Source organism: Oryzias latipes, chromosome 24 (genome assembly GCF_002234675.1).
Source record: "Oryzias latipes chromosome 24, ASM223467v1".
Classification (NCBI taxonomy): Eukaryota; Metazoa; Chordata; class Actinopteri; order Beloniformes; family Adrianichthyidae; genus Oryzias; species Oryzias latipes.
Genome location: NC_019882.2, coordinates 16,913,291 through 16,933,608, shown reverse-complemented (window position 1 = coordinate 16,933,608; position 20,318 = coordinate 16,913,291). Strand labels below are relative to the sequence as shown.

The 20,318-nt window shown below is 39.7% G+C and overlaps 3 protein-coding genes across 4 annotated transcripts; 2 read left to right on the top strand and 1 right to left on the bottom strand.

Annotated features, from left to right (window-relative positions):
• Nucleotides 1-1,068: 1,068 nt before the first annotated feature.
• Nucleotides 1,069-8,634, top strand: gata4 (GATA binding protein 4). 2 transcript variants are annotated; one of them, XM_023952821.1, is made up of 6 exons: nucleotides 1,069-1,817; nucleotides 5,409-5,590; nucleotides 5,674-5,799; nucleotides 6,800-6,881; nucleotides 7,033-7,175; nucleotides 7,285-8,634. In XM_023952821.1, exons 1-6 carry the CDS (start codon nucleotides 1,295-1,297, stop codon nucleotides 7,408-7,410), a joined length of 1,182 nt encoding a protein of 393 aa, XP_023808589.1. In that variant the 5' UTR covers nucleotides 1,069-1,294; the 3' UTR covers nucleotides 7,411-8,634. The 2 variants fall into 2 exon arrangements, with proteins under 2 accessions (XP_023808589.1, XP_004083805.2); XM_004083757.4 differs by having other exon boundaries at nucleotides 1,071-1,817; nucleotides 5,409-5,575; nucleotides 7,285-8,260.
• A 6-nt stretch (nucleotides 8,635-8,640) lies between these two features.
• LOC105357213 lies at nucleotides 8,641-12,779 on the bottom strand. Its single transcript, XM_011491942.3, has 3 exons — nucleotides 11,828-12,779; nucleotides 11,582-11,671; nucleotides 8,641-10,223 (listed from the first exon to the last, which is right to left on the bottom strand). Exons 1-3 carry the CDS (start codon nucleotides 11,839-11,841, stop codon nucleotides 9,101-9,103), a joined length of 1,227 nt encoding a protein of 408 aa, XP_011490244.1. The 5' UTR covers nucleotides 11,842-12,779; the 3' UTR covers nucleotides 8,641-9,100.
• Nucleotides 12,780-14,230: 1,451 nt separating this feature from the next.
• Nucleotides 14,231-18,931, top strand: fdft1 (farnesyl-diphosphate farnesyltransferase 1). The gene is made up of 8 exons (XM_004083756.4): nucleotides 14,231-14,403; nucleotides 16,173-16,270; nucleotides 16,540-16,723; nucleotides 16,799-16,927; nucleotides 17,204-17,395; nucleotides 17,475-17,651; nucleotides 17,914-18,066; nucleotides 18,146-18,931. Exons 1-8 carry the CDS (start codon nucleotides 14,305-14,307, stop codon nucleotides 18,350-18,352), a joined length of 1,239 nt encoding a protein of 412 aa, XP_004083804.1. The 5' UTR covers nucleotides 14,231-14,304; the 3' UTR covers nucleotides 18,353-18,931.
• The last annotated feature ends 1,387 nt before the right edge of the window (nucleotides 18,932-20,318 follow it).

Genomic DNA, 20,318 nt, shown 5'->3' with positions numbered 1-20,318 from the left:
ATAGCTCTTATTTATAATAAATTATTAGAAATTTCGTTTATTTTTTTTATGAGTTTTCAGTCTTTAGTCAATCCTCCTGACACTAAAAGCAGATTTCTGTGCCGTCATACAAACGTAAGCGCGCGCGTGAAGCAATGTTTCGATTTTTCTGATTTTTTTTTCCTCTCTGTGTAATTTCTTCCCCCTTCACGAGTGACATTATTAACTAAAACGTCTCTTCATTGGCCGGAGTGAGAGCTTCATAACTCACGCGGGGCTGTCAGTGGGAAGTGGTCGCACAATGAAAAGGCCTCGCGTGTTTACATTTTTGGTGTCGATGACAGGTATAAATCTGTCCACGCAGCGACAGCCGCCGCCACACTTCCAACCATTTGTCACCGGGAGAGGAAAAAACTAATATTTTGTTCTGCCTGCTCCAAAACTGCACGACAATTTCAAACTCTGAAAGATGAGTCGACGGTAATAAAACATTTAAAACTATGAAATATCCTAAATAATAGCGCGCAAAGTCATCATTTTGGTAAAAGACTATTTTTTTACATTTAAATTCCAGTTTGAATATTAAGACAGAAAATGTTTTTTTCTTTTTGGTCCACTCAAACCAAAGCCTTTTATAGATTAGTTTTAAAAAGCAGACATTGCATTTAATCAGCGGCTGATGTTGAATCTATTGAGCGCGGCCTCTGCGGGGCCTAAACAGAAAACTCATTTGAAGTTTCAATAAAGGTTTTAATGCGTGAGGAACAGGACAAATACGTTCCTCTCCAAAATGCGCTTAATTCATACAGGACAAAGGAACAAACTCTGAAAAGTAGATGAGGAAAAGGGTTTTACGCACGGGCCTTAACGCATGCGTCCGTGCGTAAAAGGGCAACGGTGGGGATAGAAAATACATTAATTAAAAAGAAATAAACTGAACAAACAATAACATTAAAATGAAATTGAAATTATTTATTTTAAAATATAGCATTTAAAGTACAACAAAAATGTGTGTGTGTGTGTGTGTGTGTGTGTGAAGGGGGGGTGGAGGGGTGGGGGGGGGGAAGATAACAGCTGGATCTTGATTAGAGCCAACAGTCTCTCACTCCTCCTCCTCTCTCGCGCACAGTCTCTCGTGGATTCGTAGTTTTTCTCAAAAACTTTCCTGAATGTGGCTTTATTTGACCCGGCAGCAGATCGGCAGATCAGATGTGAAGCGCGTCTAGAGGCGCTCCCGGACCAGCATGCAGTGATTTTACCTGCATCCGCTCTTTATCTCTTCATCCACGCGGATGCGCAGCTACGCGGTGAGGATATGTACCAAGGCATTATGACCACCAACCATGGACCCCCCTCCTACGAAACCGGATTCCTCCACAACGCCACGGCAGGCACCTCTCCGGTTTACGTGCCCACGACACGGGTCGTTACCCCCATGATCTCGGCGCTGCCGTACCTGCAGACGCCCGGAGCGTCGCAGCAGGGCAGTCCGGTGTCAAGCCACTCAGCCTGGGCACAGCCAGGCGCAGACTCGGTGCCTTCTTACAACCACACCCCCGTTTCGCCTCGCTTCACCTTCTCCACCAGCCCGCCGCTGTCCTCCGGGATGGCGACGGCCCGCGAGACAGCAGTGTCCTACTCCAGTCCTCTGAACATCTCTGCAAACGGCAGGGAGCACTACAGCGCCCGCAGCCTCAGCGGCTCCTACCACAGCCCCTACCCGGCCTACATGAGCCCAAATGTGGGCGGCACGTGGCCGGCGTCCCCCTTCGACAGTCCGGTCCTGCACGGCCTTCAAGCCGGCGCGTCTCCGAGCGCAACGCGGCACCCAAACATAGGTGAGTGGAGCGTTCCATTTTATGACAATAAAGCAATTGTGCGTCAAAAATATAAACGTAGAAAAGTTGATATTTTAGTACGTGAAGGTTGGTTTAAAGCTAAAGAGAACGGTTTGATAGAATCAGTAAAGGCTCAGTTTTAGAGCTGGAAGGAAAATGAAATTATTCTGCCTCAGAGAAACACACTTGGGAACTTTCAAAATTAATCAAAGAGCCTGAAATATAATTAAATTCTGTTTGATTTTGATCTAACAGACAGGAATTCTATATGTAGCCTATAAATAAATACAAATACTATATTTCATCAATGTGCATTTAATGTGCATTTTACAGCTTTTAACTCAATGTTTTTGATCAATCATGAAAAATGATTTAAATGTATCGGTTTAAATATGGAAGTATCTTATATTAAAGCTCAATTAACTGTTTTTGGTGACAGATCGGATTATTCCAGTCTCGGATGAGATGCTTCTAGAGTTTATTTTTTTATCACATCTGTGTTTGGTGGGGCTCGTTCCCTGCAGGAGACTGCTGCGTACTCTGAACCGTACAGTGATTTCACAACGAGCTGTTTTCCATCGGCTGTCAGTTTTCCATTGGCTGCAGGTCCCGTCTTTGTGTTTGTTTGACCTGTTTTCTGTTGCTGCGGGATGAATCGGTTTCCTTTTGTGACCTTTAATCCGTTTCTCCCTCATTCTTAGTTATAATTCAAATGAGCTCACAGCTGATTAGATCGCCTCTTCTGAACTGCTGTCAGTTATTAAGCAGGTGAGCAGTGATTATTTGAAGGACCCCCCCCCCCCCCCCCCCCCTTCAGAATTGAACGAGAAAAGATCAACTGTGCGGCAGATAACAGCATCGATCCAGTCTGGCCTCTTCATGTCATTACAGTCACTCATCTCTTTAAAAAAATTCCTACACCTCTATTGTTTACGGGAGGTTTCCGCCACTGTTGGGCAATCCCTACAAATTCAATCAAAGCTTGATGAAGAGGAAGATGAAGAGGCGTTCACTGCAGAGGAAACCTGCAGCGACCGACGATAAGAAGTGAAATGTCTACCAGTGGGTTTTCCAATTAAATAGGAGTATCTTTTTAATCTGCAATGATTAACAAGATTATTCTTTAAAAACGTTATTTTTAAGAATGGGTTTTATTGATTTCTTGGAAATTATTTCAGATAGGATATTAAAATGGCTCAACAAAATGACATGTTTTAACTAAAAACGTTTTATTTCATTTCTAATGTAGCAGCAATAAAGACTTAAAAGCTAAAAATCGCTTTAAATATTTTTTGTTTTATTTAAGAAATGGTTTCCTATTAAAATTTGCATCAAATCCATGACATCTTGAAATAAAAGCAAATTTAATTACATGAATTATTTAAAAAGATTTTTAAAATAGATGGATTAAAACAAGATTTAGTATTGAATGAAGTGTAAAGTGCCACAATTGTCAATTTACTTTTAACAAACAAGGCAATATAAATAAAAAGAAAAAAAAGGATGAAAAACAGTAACTTTTTTCGATTATTTAATAATAATTTCATTTGAAACCAGGAGTAGTCGTTAAATCAAAAAATAAAAAAAGGCTTAGAGGATCATTTAATTTACTGAAATGCTTTATACTAGAACCCTCACTGAGTTGATTATTAGAAAATACTTAGAATAAAAAAAGTCATGTGATGATTGTAAAATAAAATATCTAAAACTAAAAACTGAACACATTGTTTTGAGAAATGGATACAGATACAATGGTGTAAGTAACACATTATAATTTACTGGATTTTCACATTCCTGAAAGAATTGAAATGCTGGATGATGACAGCAGTTCTCTTGTCTGTCAGTCTTTTACTTTCATTTGACATTTGCCCTTCTCTGCATGGATGTTTTGCAGCTTCGCTCTGATAAAACCCCACACTGACACATGTGGAAAAAACACAACCCTCCATTTAGATAGAGCTGGGCGCTGCAGCTTCTCCTCTGTGGTGTCTTGTTTGCTGCATTGTGTTGGCTACAACTGCTGCACGGCTCAAGGTTGGCTCTCAACCTTGGGAGACGCTCACAAATGCTCTCGCCTTTTGCGGATAGCCTTGTCCACCTATAGTGGAGTGTTCATACACAGCAAAGTTTGCACTGAAAGCTCAAAATGTATGAAGATGAGAGCCGGCTAAGAAAAGGCAAAATCTGGGTCCAGTGGTGACTTTTATGTTCAGTCTATTTGGGGTTGGAATAAACATTTTAAACTGAAATCATTTTTTATCTCAGAACTTTTTTTTCTTCTAAATTTAAGATCAACTTAAGATTTTGGAAAAAAAACATGTTTAAAAAAAGTCTAATTTCTCAGATTCAGATGATTTTTTTATTAAAAACAATTCGGATTTTTATCACAGAGTTGTGTTTTTTTCACTCAAAATTTTAATATTGAAATGTAAAACATCTACAATTTGAGAGAATTATATGGAATATTTGACTTTTGATTGAGAAAAGTCAGTGTCAAACACTAACGTGTCAAATGTTCTGTAAAAAAATCTGAAAATACTTAGGCAGCTAAAAGGTCTTTTTATTTTCTATCAAATAAGAAATATTTACTTTTTAATTTATTTTCTCCTCCTTTAACATAAAGGAGGAAATTCCCCCCAAAATGTCAACATCTCAAGAAAATTATAAGTCACTGAGAATTAAGTTTTAAGAATAAAGTCAAACATTTAATTTGAAAAAAATCTGACATTTTCATTTTTTTCAGTTTTCCTTCCTAAAAACAACAATAATAATAAACAAAAAATAGAGCTTAAGTAAGGAGTTTCAATGTTTAAAAAAAATGAAATTGTTGTAGTTTTTACTAGTTTTCTCAATGAACATTTTAGTATTAAGTTAACAAATCTGTAATAATAAATAAGTGTTTTTTTAGGAAACAAAAATCTGCGTTTTGGAAATAAAATAGATGATTAAAATCATAGCTCTGAAAAATATTAAAGAAAAATGACCTTCAACATGTCATATTTAACTTTAAAAAGAGCATCATAATAAACACATTTACATTGCTTAACATTGTGGGATTAAAGCATGGAACTGAAATGAGGAATCTACCACCAATCTCAGTTTTTTTTTCTGTGACCCTGGTATGTAAATGTTTTATTACAGCCATGATTATTTCTTTGGTTCATTGAGGCCCTCTGGTCACACACGAGGACCGTGAGGAAAACAAGCGGTCACATCGCACTGGGGGACTGACGTGTGCTTTCCTGGATATGAGTGGCTTTAGCAGATCCTCAGTCATGTGGCAGATGAGAAGACGATTATTTATCAGACAATATGTCTGAAAAAGAAAAAGCTGTGACAGATATCTGAGTTTGGTGGAGCTCCATGCCATCTCTATTTCCAGCAGACTTTAATCTGAGGGGAGCTGAGAGATAAGCGGGGATTCCAGGCTGCTGCTGGGCTCTCAGGGGCTGCAGTCGCCTCCTCTGCTGGTTGGAGGCAAATCCCTGGAATGACAAGTTTTCTTGAAGATTGTTCAAGTTGACAGAATGTACACCTGTGATCAAATTTAGGATTTAAAGTAACGGTACTATCTCTGTCATCTCCTGTCAGATTTGTTTGATGACTTCGCTGAGGGGCGAGAATGCGTGAACTGCGGCGCGATGTCAACTCCTCTCTGGAGGCGGGATGGTACTGGCCACTACCTGTGTAATGCTTGTGGACTGTACCACAAGATGAACGGCATCAACAGGCCTCTCATCAAACCCCAGAGGCGGCTGGTGAGGGAATCAGTGGTATAATCTGCTCATTAGAATGGGATCTTTCATGTAAAAAAAAACAAAAACAAAAAAACTATTCTTTGTGTTTGATCCGGCAGTCAGCTTCGAGGAGGGTGGGTCTGTCCTGCACCAACTGTCACACCACAACCACCACCCTGTGGAGGCGAAACGCAGAAGGGGAGCCTGTCTGCAATGCCTGCGGCCTCTACATGAAACTTCACGGGGTGAGAGGCAGAAAGATGTGCTCTTAGTCTCTAAAAATAAATCACGCAAGATAAAACAAATATATATCTGATACTGGATATACTAATAGACCCAATAAAAAAGAATTATAGTGTGTCTAATAATTTCGCTATTGATAATGAATGCCTCAAAAAAGTTGGACTTTTACTCCGTCAGCTATAATGTTTTTAAGATTTCCAGTCAAATGGACACACTACATTTGAATCTAGACTCAAACATTTTACTAAAGTATGATTTGTATTAAGTAACACCTTAAATATAGTTATGAACTGTACTTGAAATATAATACAATATAATATAATATAATACAATACAATACAATACAATACTATACAATATAATATAATATAATATAATATAATATAATATAATATAATATAATATAATATAATATAATATAATATAATATAATATAATATAATATAATATAATATTGTATATATTGAATTAGCCTACATCTGTACCTTTTATTATTTGCTGATTTAGCTTTGAGCATCAGCCAGATGTAGTTAGTTCAGTCATATCCTAATGTTGTTAAGTTTCTCCTGATCAACTCTAAACAAGTTCTAACAATGTTGCTAAACCCTTTTTTTGGTCTAAATTACAATAAAAAATAAAATCACATAGACAACAAATTAAAAGACATTTTGTTATTGGGTGATTGTTTGGTGAGACATTTTGAACAGTTTTTAGTCAACATAAAAATTTACAAGTACTGTATTCTGTTTAATCTCTTTTTGTATTTTATTTCATTTTTTAAATAGGTTAGTTAATTTGAACAAACTATTGACAATAATTTGTGTAAAATTAATTAAAAATACAGTAAAATGTCTGAAAATGCTCCTTTACATATATGAATAAGTATTTCATTTAGTATTTAATTTAGTTAAGTGTTTCCTTTATTGTCCTATAAAGTCTTCTACCTTCACCAATGGCAGAAACAAAAATCACTCCTTGTTTCTTGTTTTTTGTGTGTGTCAGGTCCCTCGACCTCTCGCGATGAAGAAAGACGGGATCCAGACTCGTAAACGCAAACCTAAGAACCTCAACAAGACCCAAAGTGGTATACCTCAAACAAACCATCACCATTCTGAAAACAGGCTTTCTATGTTAGATGAAGAAGTAGCTTCATGAAACAAGCAATAAAAAAGTGTTTCTTTTCATTCACTCGTGTGTAGGCATGGACTCATGTTAGATTCTCTTTGTGCTTTTAGGAACTCCGGGCAGTGATGGGACTCCAGTTACAACGAGCAGCACTCCCCGCTCCTCCTCCTCCTCCACCACAGAGGAACCTCGGCAGATAAAAACAGAGCCGGAGAACCACAACGCGTATGCACACCACAACACACACGCACAGGTGAGCTGCTGCCTCAGCATGCAGGGAAACTACAGAGGGTCGTCATGGAAACGGGACATAGATATTTTCTGGTGAAAAAAATTCCTCCTCCTCTTCTGTTTTTGTACAGATTTCTGCTCTACCAGCCTACATGGCAGCTCAGGGAGGTGCTATCCCTCACAAGATGTCCCCTGGGGGGCACAGCGGGTCCTCCAGCTCCAAAGCAGAACAATGGAACAACCTCATCCTGGCTTAGAGGACCTACAGACCAGAAAATCTTAAAATAAAATACTACCTATGTACAGCTTTCAGATGAACCTTTGATCTAACCGGTGTGATGATCATGACCAGATGTGGGAGATCTTCTGCACACGTTCTGTGCACAATCTGAGCCGATGTCTGAGAAGTGACACAATGACGCACAACACTCTTTCCTTCATTGTGATGTGCGGCAGTAGACATTTCCATGGACTCAAACGCAGCAGCAAGTCCGATGAAAGGGTCCCTTCATAATCATACACCATCGTCTCTGTACAAAATGCAGTGACACCACAAAACAATAAATGTACATAAGAGTTGTTGTTTGTGGTGCTTCTAAAGCTTTTCTCTGGAACAAATGCATGCCTTGCAATGAAGTTAGAAAGCCAAAAGAGACTCGTGAGTTGAGTGGTGGTGTAAAGTTGAAAAAGAAAAGCTTAAATTTCTGGACTTTTGCACAAGATCCTAACAATATTACTTTGCCTTTGGATTATTGTCTCGCGATTAATTGCTTTAACTCATCCTGCAAATCTCATCATAACTACCTTTGTTGCAGAATGTAACACAACTCACCTAAAAAGTTCAGACATGTTAGCAATTGTTTGACAACTTTAGCTGCAACACATGAAATTATCTTTATTCTCTGGGCCCCAGAAAGTTAATTTAAGCAAGATTTAATTCACTTTATAATGGTTTTATTTTTTTCCATGTTCTCTCTGACTGAGTCATAACCATTTGGATGAAGTTTAACAGCAGATCTTAGACTAGCTGTCCGTCACTCCTCACTCCCCAGTTATACCTCAGAAAGCTTATCTCCCACTCCCTCGTGGCCCATTGTTTCTAATCTCTCTGGGCTTTTGTCCAAAAGATTTAAATCTAATAAATACATGACAGCGTTGAGATAAGTTACAAAGTACAACACATGATAAACTACCTTTGGAGCATAACCACCGCTGAAGGAGAACTGCAGGCGCACAGCTCCCTCTGTTGGTTCCAGATCAGACCTGCATCCTCTGAAGAAGCTGGTATTTATTTGCACACCTGAGCGGTGTGTGTTAGTATTTTCAATTTACTTGGAAGTATCTGGCATATATATTAAGAAATAAGAAAATATATGTGCTACTATAGAAAAAGTTTCACTCCTGCGTAATCATGTAAAAACTCATTTGTGATACAATGTAAGCAAAAGGCTAAAAGAAATAAAGACAGCCTTTGGGCACAGCGGAAACCTGTTTCTTTTGTTTTAAATGCACACATTTTAATTTACTCAACAGCTTTCTGTCTGACAATTTATTCTTTTACCTTCCCATTCTGCTTGATCCAAACACAATTTCAGACTTCATCCTCCTTAGTATTGATCTGTTGCTTTGATTATGAAAGTAGCAAAACTATTATTCTGTGACCAAAAACAAACCTTCCTTAGAACTGGTTCTATTTCCTTTTACTGTGCTTTCTTGGAGAATATAATACTGAGATGATTTAGGATCTGCAACAATGACAAACATTAATTAATGGATGCGAAAGAATGTGGGAAAAGGAAAGGGAAGGGAAAAGACACCCAGTATATTCCAAGCACTAAATGTTAGTTTTTAGATACTTTTATTGAAATATCTCTATTTGTAACCTTGAGTGTCAACTATGATTGCCTTTAAAAATAATACACTAATACAAGTAGAGTTTTCTTTGTTCTATAATTGCAATTTTCCAATTTTCAGGAACTTTTCGGACACTTCTTGAATATCCTTTATACAAAGCCAAACTGTGCACTGATTGAAGTCTTCAATCAGAGTTTCCCTGACAAACTCAGCATACTTTCCCTGGACCATCTTCATCCAGCACTCCTGAAACTTCAGTCTGAGATCGGCCCGCAGGGCGTCGCACACGTGTGAGCTGAAAGCATATTTGAGCACAAACGCTCTCCCTTTTTCTGAGTAACCCTCTAAACTGTCATTTTTTTCTGAAAGCAGAACTCGTGCAGTATCGACCAATGAGCTAACTTCCTCCATCAGCAGTTTTCTCTCTTCCTCTGGTTTGCCAGCAGCAACGGAGTGCATATTTTTGAAGTAGCTTTTCCAGTCCGGCCCTTGCTCTGTGATTACCGGGAAGCTTTCTGGTCCAGGTTTGAGCAGGTTTTTGGTAACAGAAAACATGGTTTCACATAAAGGATCAAGCTCAGGGATCTTTCCAGTTACTTCACAGTAGTTCTTATAATCTGTACTTTGGTTTATACACTCCACCTGGCTGCAGCTGACATCCCTGAACAGGGTTTCTTTAGATCCTTTGAATCCCCAAGATCTCTTGAAGCCAATGTGAGTCTTCACTCCATACATGTTCCACCACTCGTGCGCCTTCTGAACCAGGTTCAACATGCATGGATTTGTGTTCCTTACCAGACAGGGGCTGTTGAGGGTGAATATAAACACCTTGGAGTTTTCAGAAACATCCTCTGACTCCAAAAGTTCCTGGGTTTGCCTAATAACGACATCCTCGCTGTGCTCTCTGTTGTTGTAGTTGGGGTAATAAGGTCCGTACATGATGACTTCCTCTTGCTTTTCAAGAACTGCCCATGAATGCTGTTTATCCTCTATGCTGCATTCATCTGTGATGTCTCGATGAAAGGATATGAATTTCCCATTGACCGAGTCCTCCAGGACAATGTCACCGACAGCTTGCTTGGATTTCAGATGGTCTAAAACTTTCTTCACAGAGTTTGGTGTGTCCGTCCAGGGTGACATCTGCTTGACGATCTTTGTGGTTTCATTCGGGTAACTGGTCTTTTTCCTTGCACAGGCTTCATACATGTTGGTGGGACTACAACATGTCCCGAAAAAAAAAGAAAAAAAAGAAAAATAGAGACAGAAATTTAGTGACTTAGCACATAATCAAAAGAAAAAAAAAGCTACAAATGTGCCACAAAAGGTGAAGCACATTAACCCTATATAACCCTTTGTTTCATATTTGATACACACATTTCTCAGACCCCTAACTCTCATTAACATAAAAAGCCAATTATTTATAACTTGGTCCATGTTTTCTGCCTTGTAGTTCTTCATCATTTCGCTAGGGGCAGTAGAAGAACTTTTCCAGTTCATTTCACAGTGACTGCTTCTGTGAAAAATCAGACATTTTTGGCTTTGGAACTTTATGGATAATAACTAATCTATTGTTATTTCTTTCCTTGAATGACTACTTGCTGTATCGAAAGACTCAAATTTGTTGAAAATAATACTATATAATACAGTTACACCATGTTAAAATGTGTGTATCAAGTTTGAGACAGTGCGGAAAAAAGTGAATTTTCTCCTGAACTCTAATTTCCATGTCTCCTTAAAAAATTACATTGCAAAATTAGTTTTGTGGAGTTTAAAGGGTTTAAAAGGCATCTTAATTCCAAAAATGTTGAATGTTTTGTCAATTCTTCAATGCAGTGGGCTTTACAGGGTTAAATAAAAGTATCAGAAAACAGCACAGTTTTAAATTTAGGCGAACGTGTAAAGTTAAATAGGTCAAAATATTGGGAAGATTCCTTCCTCCACGTGCAGGGTAGCAGTAGAAATCACCAAAAATAAAGTGATATTATCCCAGCAATCACAAAATCGGACCATGCAATCCTCCCAAGAGGCAGAATCATTTGTAGAATATCAAACAAGTATAGTCATTTTGAAACACTTGCCACGATATTTTCTCTTCTGTTTGTTTCGTGACTACAAGTGAAAAAAACGACAAGACCTCTGGGAAAACGTGCTACAGTCAGGTTATGAATAAAAGTGGAGCTGCTTCTGCTTGTCATGTTTGACAGAAACCTAAAAGAGACTGGAGTCGTTTTTTAAGCATAAAACACTTTTTGTTTTGTGGTTGTATTATGCTAAACCAGCGGAGTTTAAATTTTAAACCAAAGTGTGGAGAAAGGCTAAACTCTACCTTTTTCAGTTAATTGGACATTAACTTAAATTTATGTGAAGTACTAAAATACTTTAATCCCAAATGCCCTCATATTACTGTACAAAACCATCTTTTTGGTTCATATATAAATAAAACTGCAGCTGAAATGTGAAAAATTATCATGAAAAAATATTTTCTTTTTAAACTAAGAAACATTTTACTTTCAAGTCACCAGGAGAGTCATCTGAACTTTCCATCTTCTTGTTCTGTACTGCTTCTGTACTTACATTAGCCTGACGTGCTGTGTTGTTCTGTCTGTGAAACATTTCTTCCCGTACTGCGGGGTCTCCTCACAGCCATCAGGCAGTGGCCGCTTACTGCAAAGTTTGGATAAAACACACACACACACGTCAAACGAAACCACAAAGACGTATAGAAAAAACCTGCTGAGACAAACTATTGGGACACGAGTCCAACAGACATGAACTGTACAAAGAATGATTTCATTTATTATAAAAACTAAACATACTCACACGGGATAATCCATTTAGTCTTGTTGCACCTTGCGCTAAGCCCTGCTTTCACTAGGTGCTACCAGCCAAACTGTGGTAACTGAAGGCATGTCAAAGTATGTGGATGAAACTCGGGCTATTTTTCTGTCAAAACCATCTGGGATTTTGACACGTGAGCACCAAGCTCCACCTCCAAAAATCTGGCAGCACTTGGAATCCAAACCTTCAACACCACTGTTCCAGCCCTGTCTGATAAGTCATTGAATTTGTATTTTTTCCAGTTTAAAACATACCCGCTTTTCACTTATTCTAAAAGGGATACATAGAGACAGCCTTTTAAAAAATCAAGATGAAAAGAACAAGATTAACTCTACCTGTCACACTGATTAATGGAGGCTGGCTAAAGTTCAGCTATGAGCCCTTAAGGAAAATTCACAAATATTTTTTTTTTTTTACACAGAAAATATTCTTAGAACTGCTCCAGTTCTGCCTTTTCCCCCATAATTCCAAGCACTGACTGTAACCATGTTCCAACAGACTGCAGGAGTAAAATGATCCACTTTACCTTGTGAACAGTCCAGTGCACATTTGCAGGCTGAACTGATATAAACTCTCAAAGGGAAAGAGGAAGCTGATTAAATCTTTCAACACCTGAGGAAAAGATAAACAGCTTGAAGCCTTTTGCCTTTCTGCTTGATTAAATTGAGATTTTTTTGAATTGTACAGACTTGCGCTGACTGAAAAAACTTTGCACTCTAAACAGCAACACGTCAAGAAACCTGTTAGACTAGATCTAAGAGCGGCTTTGTTCCAAGTGCCGAATTCGGATTTTACATTTAATTTAATTATTAAGTAAAAAAGTCAATATAAACTACTTAATTATTATTCATCATTAGAATTTTTTTTTTTTAATTTGATTCCACAAAGCCGTTTAGAAAATGTCCTGCTTTTCTTTTTGTTAACATTTCAGCATTTCCCATTAGGGGTCGCCACAGCAAAGCAGCTTTCACTGATCCGCACATTTGGTTTGGCAGAGATTTTTTACCCTGGATGTCCTTCCTTCCTGACACAACCCTGTCTTTTATCCAGGCTGGGGACTAGCACAGGGAGATCCAGACTTGGGACCCCTTGTTAGGCAGCAGCGTGAAAGGTCTTGCCTAAGGACCCACACTGGATAAAGCTCATCAATCAAACCCTGGTTTCCCATTTGCCAGTCCTAGACGCAGCCAACGGATCCATATTTTAGATCTGTTTAACATTTTTTAAAATCATTTTAGACTGAATCATGTTTTTTTTCTTAAAAAAATCTGTCTCGCAACTGTCTTGTGACAGTTTTGTTGGCAGCTTGAACGTCATGACAGTAATTGGGTCTTCAGGCAAGCCACCACAACATACCAGAGGTCTGACAAAACTGGTAAGCCACTTGGAAAAGAATTTTGGCTTTATGACTAAAAGTTATTGTGTAAAAGTCTCAATTCTGTCATTATTAAATTGAGTAAAATCTGTTGCCACCTCTGTGAGGATGAAATGCTACACTGTAAAGTAGAGATGCACAAAATGAGGACTACTCTATAGGTCAAAAATACCTTTTTTACTCACAAAGTGAAACTTTTTTTTTTTCGTTTAAAATTTTGTTGAAGACAACATCAGGTGTTTTTGCATCTGATGTTGCATTTTATGTGGTCAAAATGCAAAAATGTACTATTAGTTTGAGTGTCAAAGCAATTATTTTCTCTTAACTTTATGTACTTAACTTTAAACTTTATGAGTCAGACCTTAAAAAGACAAACAGATGCATGCCTGTGCATGCTGCATGCTGGAGAATGCAGCATGCATTTTTGTTTTCGTTTTTGTTTTCTTAATGCCGAAAAACAATAGTTCATTTCATTCATATTTGTCATAATGGTAACAATAACATAAGTACAAAATAGTGTCTTATTTATCCAAAGGGTGAGATAAGACTTTGTGGCTCCTGTTGGGTTTTGGTCAATGAGATCAAATATGTAAGTGTTGAAAGTTATAGGCTCCTGACCAAAACACTTATTAATGTTATTTATTTTAATGTAAATATACTTTTGCCAGGCCAAAATAATTTTGCATGTTAGGAGGGGCAAATCTGGCCTGAAACTTGATAAAACCAAGAGAATAATCATGAACACCCCTTTAAAAAAAAGCACCATTATCCTCTAACACCTGCTGGGTTTTACGCCTTCTCCTGGGAGGACAGTAGAAATTTCACTCCGCATGCATGTGGCGGCTAATCGACCGACCAATCAGAAACCGCCGTCGAGTGACACTCCATCGGGGCGGAGCATCACGCCAGAAGTTTCGGCTCCCTATAGGACCCTGAAGTCTCGACCCGTGACTCATCAGCCAATCAACGACGTCGCTCGATCTGACGAGTGTGTGGCCAAAACCGCATTCTTAATGGTGGCGTGATGGAGAGCATCTCCCCTGCTTGATCGTTCTCATTTCAGCGGCTGAACATCTGCGCCAGAATGGACATCTTGAAGTCTCTGGGACATCCGGAGGAGATTTTTAACCTTTTCCGGTTTAAAATGGGGGGATGTAGAGCTGTCATGCCGAAGTTGGATTATGTGAGTAAAAATGTGTTTTGGACATGGAAGTGAGAATCAAAACTACAGTATTCGGGTTTTTACATCATGTGGAGCCGGTTGTCATTCCGCGTGACGGAAACGCAGCAGCATCACGGGAAACCACGTCTCTGCGCGGTCTGCGTGGCAGTGGATGGGACTGAACATCCACCTGATTAGATCTGTTCTTCCATGCGCGTTGGCTCGCACAAACAAACCATCAGAGATTACCATTGACTTGGTTTGCATTTGCATAATGAGCTTGAAGGGGATGCAGTGCGCCTGTTTCACGGTTAATCCCTGGGTTTTAACACCACTGTGACCCAGAGACAGAGAGAGAGACTCTCCATTTACTGCTGACAGGGCTGCAGAGGTTGCTGGGAAAACTGAACTTAAATGCCTTTAGATGCAAAAACCTGCAAAACTCCAAAACCTGTGGAGGATCTTGACCTCAAACCACTTGCAGGCTTGGGTCAAACATGAGCAGACTCTACAATCCTGCAAGATAAAATGTAAGATAACTGTAACCAAAGTTTGCTCAGTCATGACTAATATGAAAACAAACAAAAACTCTTTTAGAATAAGAAAAATGTGAACTATTCTGCAGGTTTTAAATGATACTTTTAGTAACCAGAATCACAATATTTCAAATCAGAAAGCTTTGGGCAGAAATTGTGTTTTTCCAAACGTTTTTAAACATCTTTAACCTTCACAGAACAAATCAGAGATTGCAGATGAGACCAAATTTTCTTAAATTTACCTGAAATTATTTATATGTTTTACATAGAATAGTTTAGACGCTTGAATAGCTTTTTTATTAATAAGTAAACATTTAATATAAATATAATAAATAAACAATACTAGATTATAAAAAAAGAATAATATTATTTTTTATAAATACATGTAAACAAGCGTTTTATTTATTAAACATTTCATACCAGAGTGCAATAACCATACCTTACCAGTAGGTGTCAGCAAAACCTTTTTCTTTTAGTGTTTATTTTCCTCTGCGTGCGTGAGGGGGTGTGGGTGTTTATTAAAGATTAAAGTAAAACATGGTCTAGATTTAAAATATTAAATACATATTTGATCTATTCCTACTAAGCCAAACATATTGGCGGTTTGCGTTTTAAATTGGGAAATGATTTTACTCATAATGCGCAATAGTGTTAAAACAATTTTGTGTTGAATATGATGCATAAAGGCGGACACCGATGTGCCCAAACACGCTACGTTCCCTCACTCAGAGATCATGAGGAAACAGTCGCAGAGTCGCAGCTGCCGTTGTTTTGGCTGGAGGTGGGAGGAGTTTTTCGGATCAAAACAGCAGATCTACAAACGCCCTGCACCCTTTCTGCGTGACGCAGCGCACATGCGCGTTGGTTTGTAGATCCGCTGAGCGTCTGGGTTTACCAAAGAGGTTTTTCTGCACGCGCGACCCCACAGCTAGCGTGTCCTCTACATGGACTTCGCGGTTAAAGCTCCTCCACCAGCGTGGTGTCCACATGGGCAGTGTCGTCTCCTAACTGCGGGGTTGCTCTTCCTGTCGGGGCTTTCGCATGGCCGGAGCCTGCTGCAAGTGCCCGGTTACTCTGTCCGTCTTTAAGCGCTCTCTCTCGGTGGGGCCGCGGGGCTGCGGGTCCCCTCCCCGGCCCCTCCTTCAGGTCCGGAGGCTCCGTGAGCGGGGCCTGCAGGAGGCCGCCCGGCCCTGCAGCGCCCTCAGACCCGCGGGCTTTCACCGACAAACGGCCCTCCTTTGTCTGCCCTGCCAGGACTCCATGAGCCAGACTTTGCGGACGTGCTACGTTTATCTGAACCAGACCAGCCGGAGCTTCGCGGCTGTGATCCAGGCGCTGGACGGGGAGCTGAGGTGAGTTTGGAGGCGTGTCTGCTACATGCATGGTTGGACAGAAATGTCCACACTGTTGCTTAACTTATGCTGCAAAACTGCTTTTTTGCATGTTTTCATCGTCTTAAAAGATTTTTTTTGTCCATTGCATTTTGAAATCCTTTTCAAAATTCTGAAATATCAAAATTTAGTATCCGTCCTCTCCAGGAATAGTGTTCCTGTCAGAGCTGCAGTCTGAAAAGGGCACATCCCCTTTTTCATCTTTTTTTGCATTTGTCTTCATGGTGCAGACATGCGGTTTGCATCTTCTACCTGGTGCTGCGGGCGCTGGACACTGTGGAGGATGACATGACCATCCCCCTGGACAAGAAGGTGCCCATGCTGACTCATTTTCACACCTATCTGTACCAAGAGGATTGGTGCTTCACTGAGAGTCAGGAGAAGGATCGACAGGTTCTTGCAGACTTCCCTACGGTCAGTGTCCTCATGAGGACGGAAGGTTTCTGCATTTAAGCTATGTGTCAGTAACTGTGCATCCTATCAATCCAGATATCTCTGGAGTTCCGAAACCTCGCTCTGGTATACAGAGAGGTCATCTCGGATATCTGTCACCATATGGGAGTCGGGATGGCCGAGTTTCTGGAGAAGAAGGTGGGATCCATGAAGGAGTGGGACCAGGTAAAGTTTGTTCCGTTGTTTTAGGAACAGTATCAGTTTTTTTCCTGTCTGGGTGGTTTTTACATGCTGTGAAGGCTTTGTTTTCTCTTCAAACTAGAAAGCAGTATCACTGCAAACATGGTCAGTTTATTGCTGAGAACTAACAAAGCTTTATCAGCTGCTTTGCCTTTTTATCAAGTCTTGGCACCCTGGAAGAATTCTACCGATTATTGGAAATCTAATCTGCAGCGGTGTGTGTCGTAAGGGTTGTTCAGACTTGTGCCCTGTTTTCTGCAGTACTGCCACTACGTTGCCGGTCTAGTCGGCATCGGTTTGTCTCGGCTCTTCTCAGCCTCCCAGCTGGAGGATCCGGAAGTTGGGCAGGACACAGAGCTGGCCAACTCTATGGGCCTGTTCCTCCAGAAGACCAACATCATCAGAGACTATCTTGAAGACACAAAAGAGGGTCGGGCCTTCTGGCCCCAAGAGGTAAACCCCAATAGGATTTCTGTTTGGAAAGCTCATGTGGGGGTCAGTGTGTTCATTAGCAGTTTGTGTTGCCGTGCAGGCGTGGAGTCAGTTTGCAGGCCGCCTGGAGGATCTCGCTCAGCCAGACAAGCTGGAGTCAGCTCTGTCCTGTCTCAACCTTCTGGTCACCGACGCTCTGCGGCACGTGCCCGACGTCATCGCCTACCTGTCTCGCCTGCACAACCAGAGTGTCTTTAACTTCTGTGCCATTCCACAGGTGACGTTTCATTGCTTTTCATCCATGCTGAAGAGATTTTAGGAAACGCCTTCACTGCACATAATATCCCAAATCTTACTCTTATTGCATGCAAATCAATCTGCAACTAATAAAACTTCATGACTGTTTGTTTTTGTGTTTTTTTTTTCCTTTTTTTGACTGATATCCCCTTATATGACATTTATGAATTCAATGGGGACCTCCAAATCAGAGCATCACTTGTAATGTTTTGATGTCAAGATGCAATTCTTCTGCCCACCAGGTGATGGCAATAGCTACTCTTTCATCGTGCTACAACAACCCCATGGTGTTTCAGGGAGTGGTGAAGATCAGAAAGGGGCAGGCTGTCACTCTCATGATGGAAGCGACTAACATGCAAGCTGTGCAGACCATCATCTTTCAGTATAGTCAGGAGGTGGGTGTGGTTTCTGTCCCGTTTTTCTGGCCCTTTTTTGTTTTTCTACTGCACTTCGGATGGTTCTCTTTCCCGACAGATCCTGCAGAAGGTCTCCCTCACTGACCCATCCAGAGACAAGACTCTGCACATTCTGGCTGTCATCCAGGGAAAGTCCACCATGTCCCAGTCCAGGACCCACCACCTGTCTCCAATGTACCTGTCTGCTGCCATGCTGCTGGCTGTGCTCAGCTGGCAGTACATCAGTACCGCTGCAGCCCAGGCGCAGGGCACAGGAGACGTGTAGGGGGCAGTTTCTTACTCGTCCTTGCAGGAGCCCACAGACTGAAGAGCAGACGCGTCCTCTGCTGATTACCTCTGATTCATGGAAATGCACTAATTTTAAGGATTCACTTTGGCTGTGAAAACCTTTATCTGTGGTGGTGGGGTGGGGGTGTAGTAGTCTGGTTACACGTGGCTTTTAGATCATGACGAAAATGAAGAAACAGCCACCAAACGTCAGTTTGCTTTAGGTTTCTCTTCCTTTACGTCAATTGTCTCTGGTTTCATTTCTCTGATTAGAAATCAGCAAACCTAACCATCCTTTTATTGAGTCTCAGTAGATTTTTTTCAACACTTAGACCACATGAGAGTAAACTGAGAGTAAACTGTGCAATAAACTAGTTTTATCAAGATAAAGAGGAAAACAGAGCGATGAATTAAAGTTAAAACCTGTTAGCTAAGTGTCCTTAAGTCTGCTTCCAGAGTAGGAAGGCTAGTTAAGAGTAACTTTGTACAGAGCCAAAGAAAAGCTGCAAACATTGCTATGTAATATTTTAATTTGTACATATTTGAAATAATAAAAAGATAGAGTGATTGTTTTAAACTCTTTTTTTTGTTTAGTTTTGAGATTTGTGTGTAATCTGCTGAAGTCTGTGTTAAAAGTTGAATACCATTTCAATTTTATTTTTAAATAAATTAGACCACAATGATTTATTTAAACAAATGACACTTTATGACTGGTTGTTTTTGTAGGTTTTTATCCTCCTTTGAGGTACTGCTATTTGCCATTTATTAATTCAATAGGGACTCCAAGCCACAGCAAAACAGCTTCATTTCTGCAGCACCTTTCAGATACAAAAGCAATTCGAACGGCAGACAGAACACCATTGAAATAAAAGATTTTTTTTGCATTAAACACACTGCACTTTAGATTGTTTTCATATATGCAATGTTCTTAATTTATTGTTTAGGGTGGGGTCCCCATCAATTTATTCTAAAATAAAGCATAGTTGAAAATGTATACATTTTTTTTACCATCTAAAATTTGTAACAAAGTGGAAGAGTTTTGTAACCACAGCAACTCAGCCACGAAGTGGTAGGCAACATGTTTAACAAATAATTAACTTATAAATGTATTAGAGCTGATAGAGCTGAACCTCAAGGCGGTTCCACCCTAAATATTGTCCGTATTCCTCCACCAGCATCAATTTACTCTCAATATAGACACTATATTACCAAAAGTATTGGTTCACCCATCCAAATGATCAGAATCAGGTGTTCTAATGACTTAGCCTGGTCACAGGTGTAACAAAGCAAGCAGTCAGCCATGCAGACAGTTTTTACTAACATTTGTGGAAGAATGGGCCCCTCTCAGTAGCTCAGTGGATTCCAGGGTGGAACGACACAACCTCGACACAACTGGGCTCAGATCAACTCTCATCTGCTCAGATCATTTTAGTTTGAAATAGTGACATCTGCTGGTTGTCTGTTATTAATACTGTTATTATCTACTATGAATTGGATGAATTGAATTGGAACAACAAATTATGATATTAATCGAATTGTTGTTCAAATAAATCATTACATTCCTAAGCTCAAATATAAGCTAATTTTGTATGGGGTTAAGCAAGTGAGAAGACCTACTAAAGCAGGACAAGAGAAATAAGGTTAACAAAAATGACATGGTTTGTAGGTTGCTTGAAAAGGGAAAAAAAAACACAATTCAACTTGCAATTTGATCATGGAATTTGAAATTTCATTTTGCAATTGACAATTCAATAGTCAATTTAGACTTGGAATATGAAAATATATTTACAGAATACATACAGAATTTATCCATCCAGATTGAGACAGATGAATACAGACGTTTAACGGCAAAAAAGTATTTGGTCAGCCACCAATTGTGCAAGTTCTCCCACTTAATAAGATGAGAGAGGCCTGCAATTTTCATGATAGATTTACCTCACCTATGAGAGAAAAAATTAACAAAA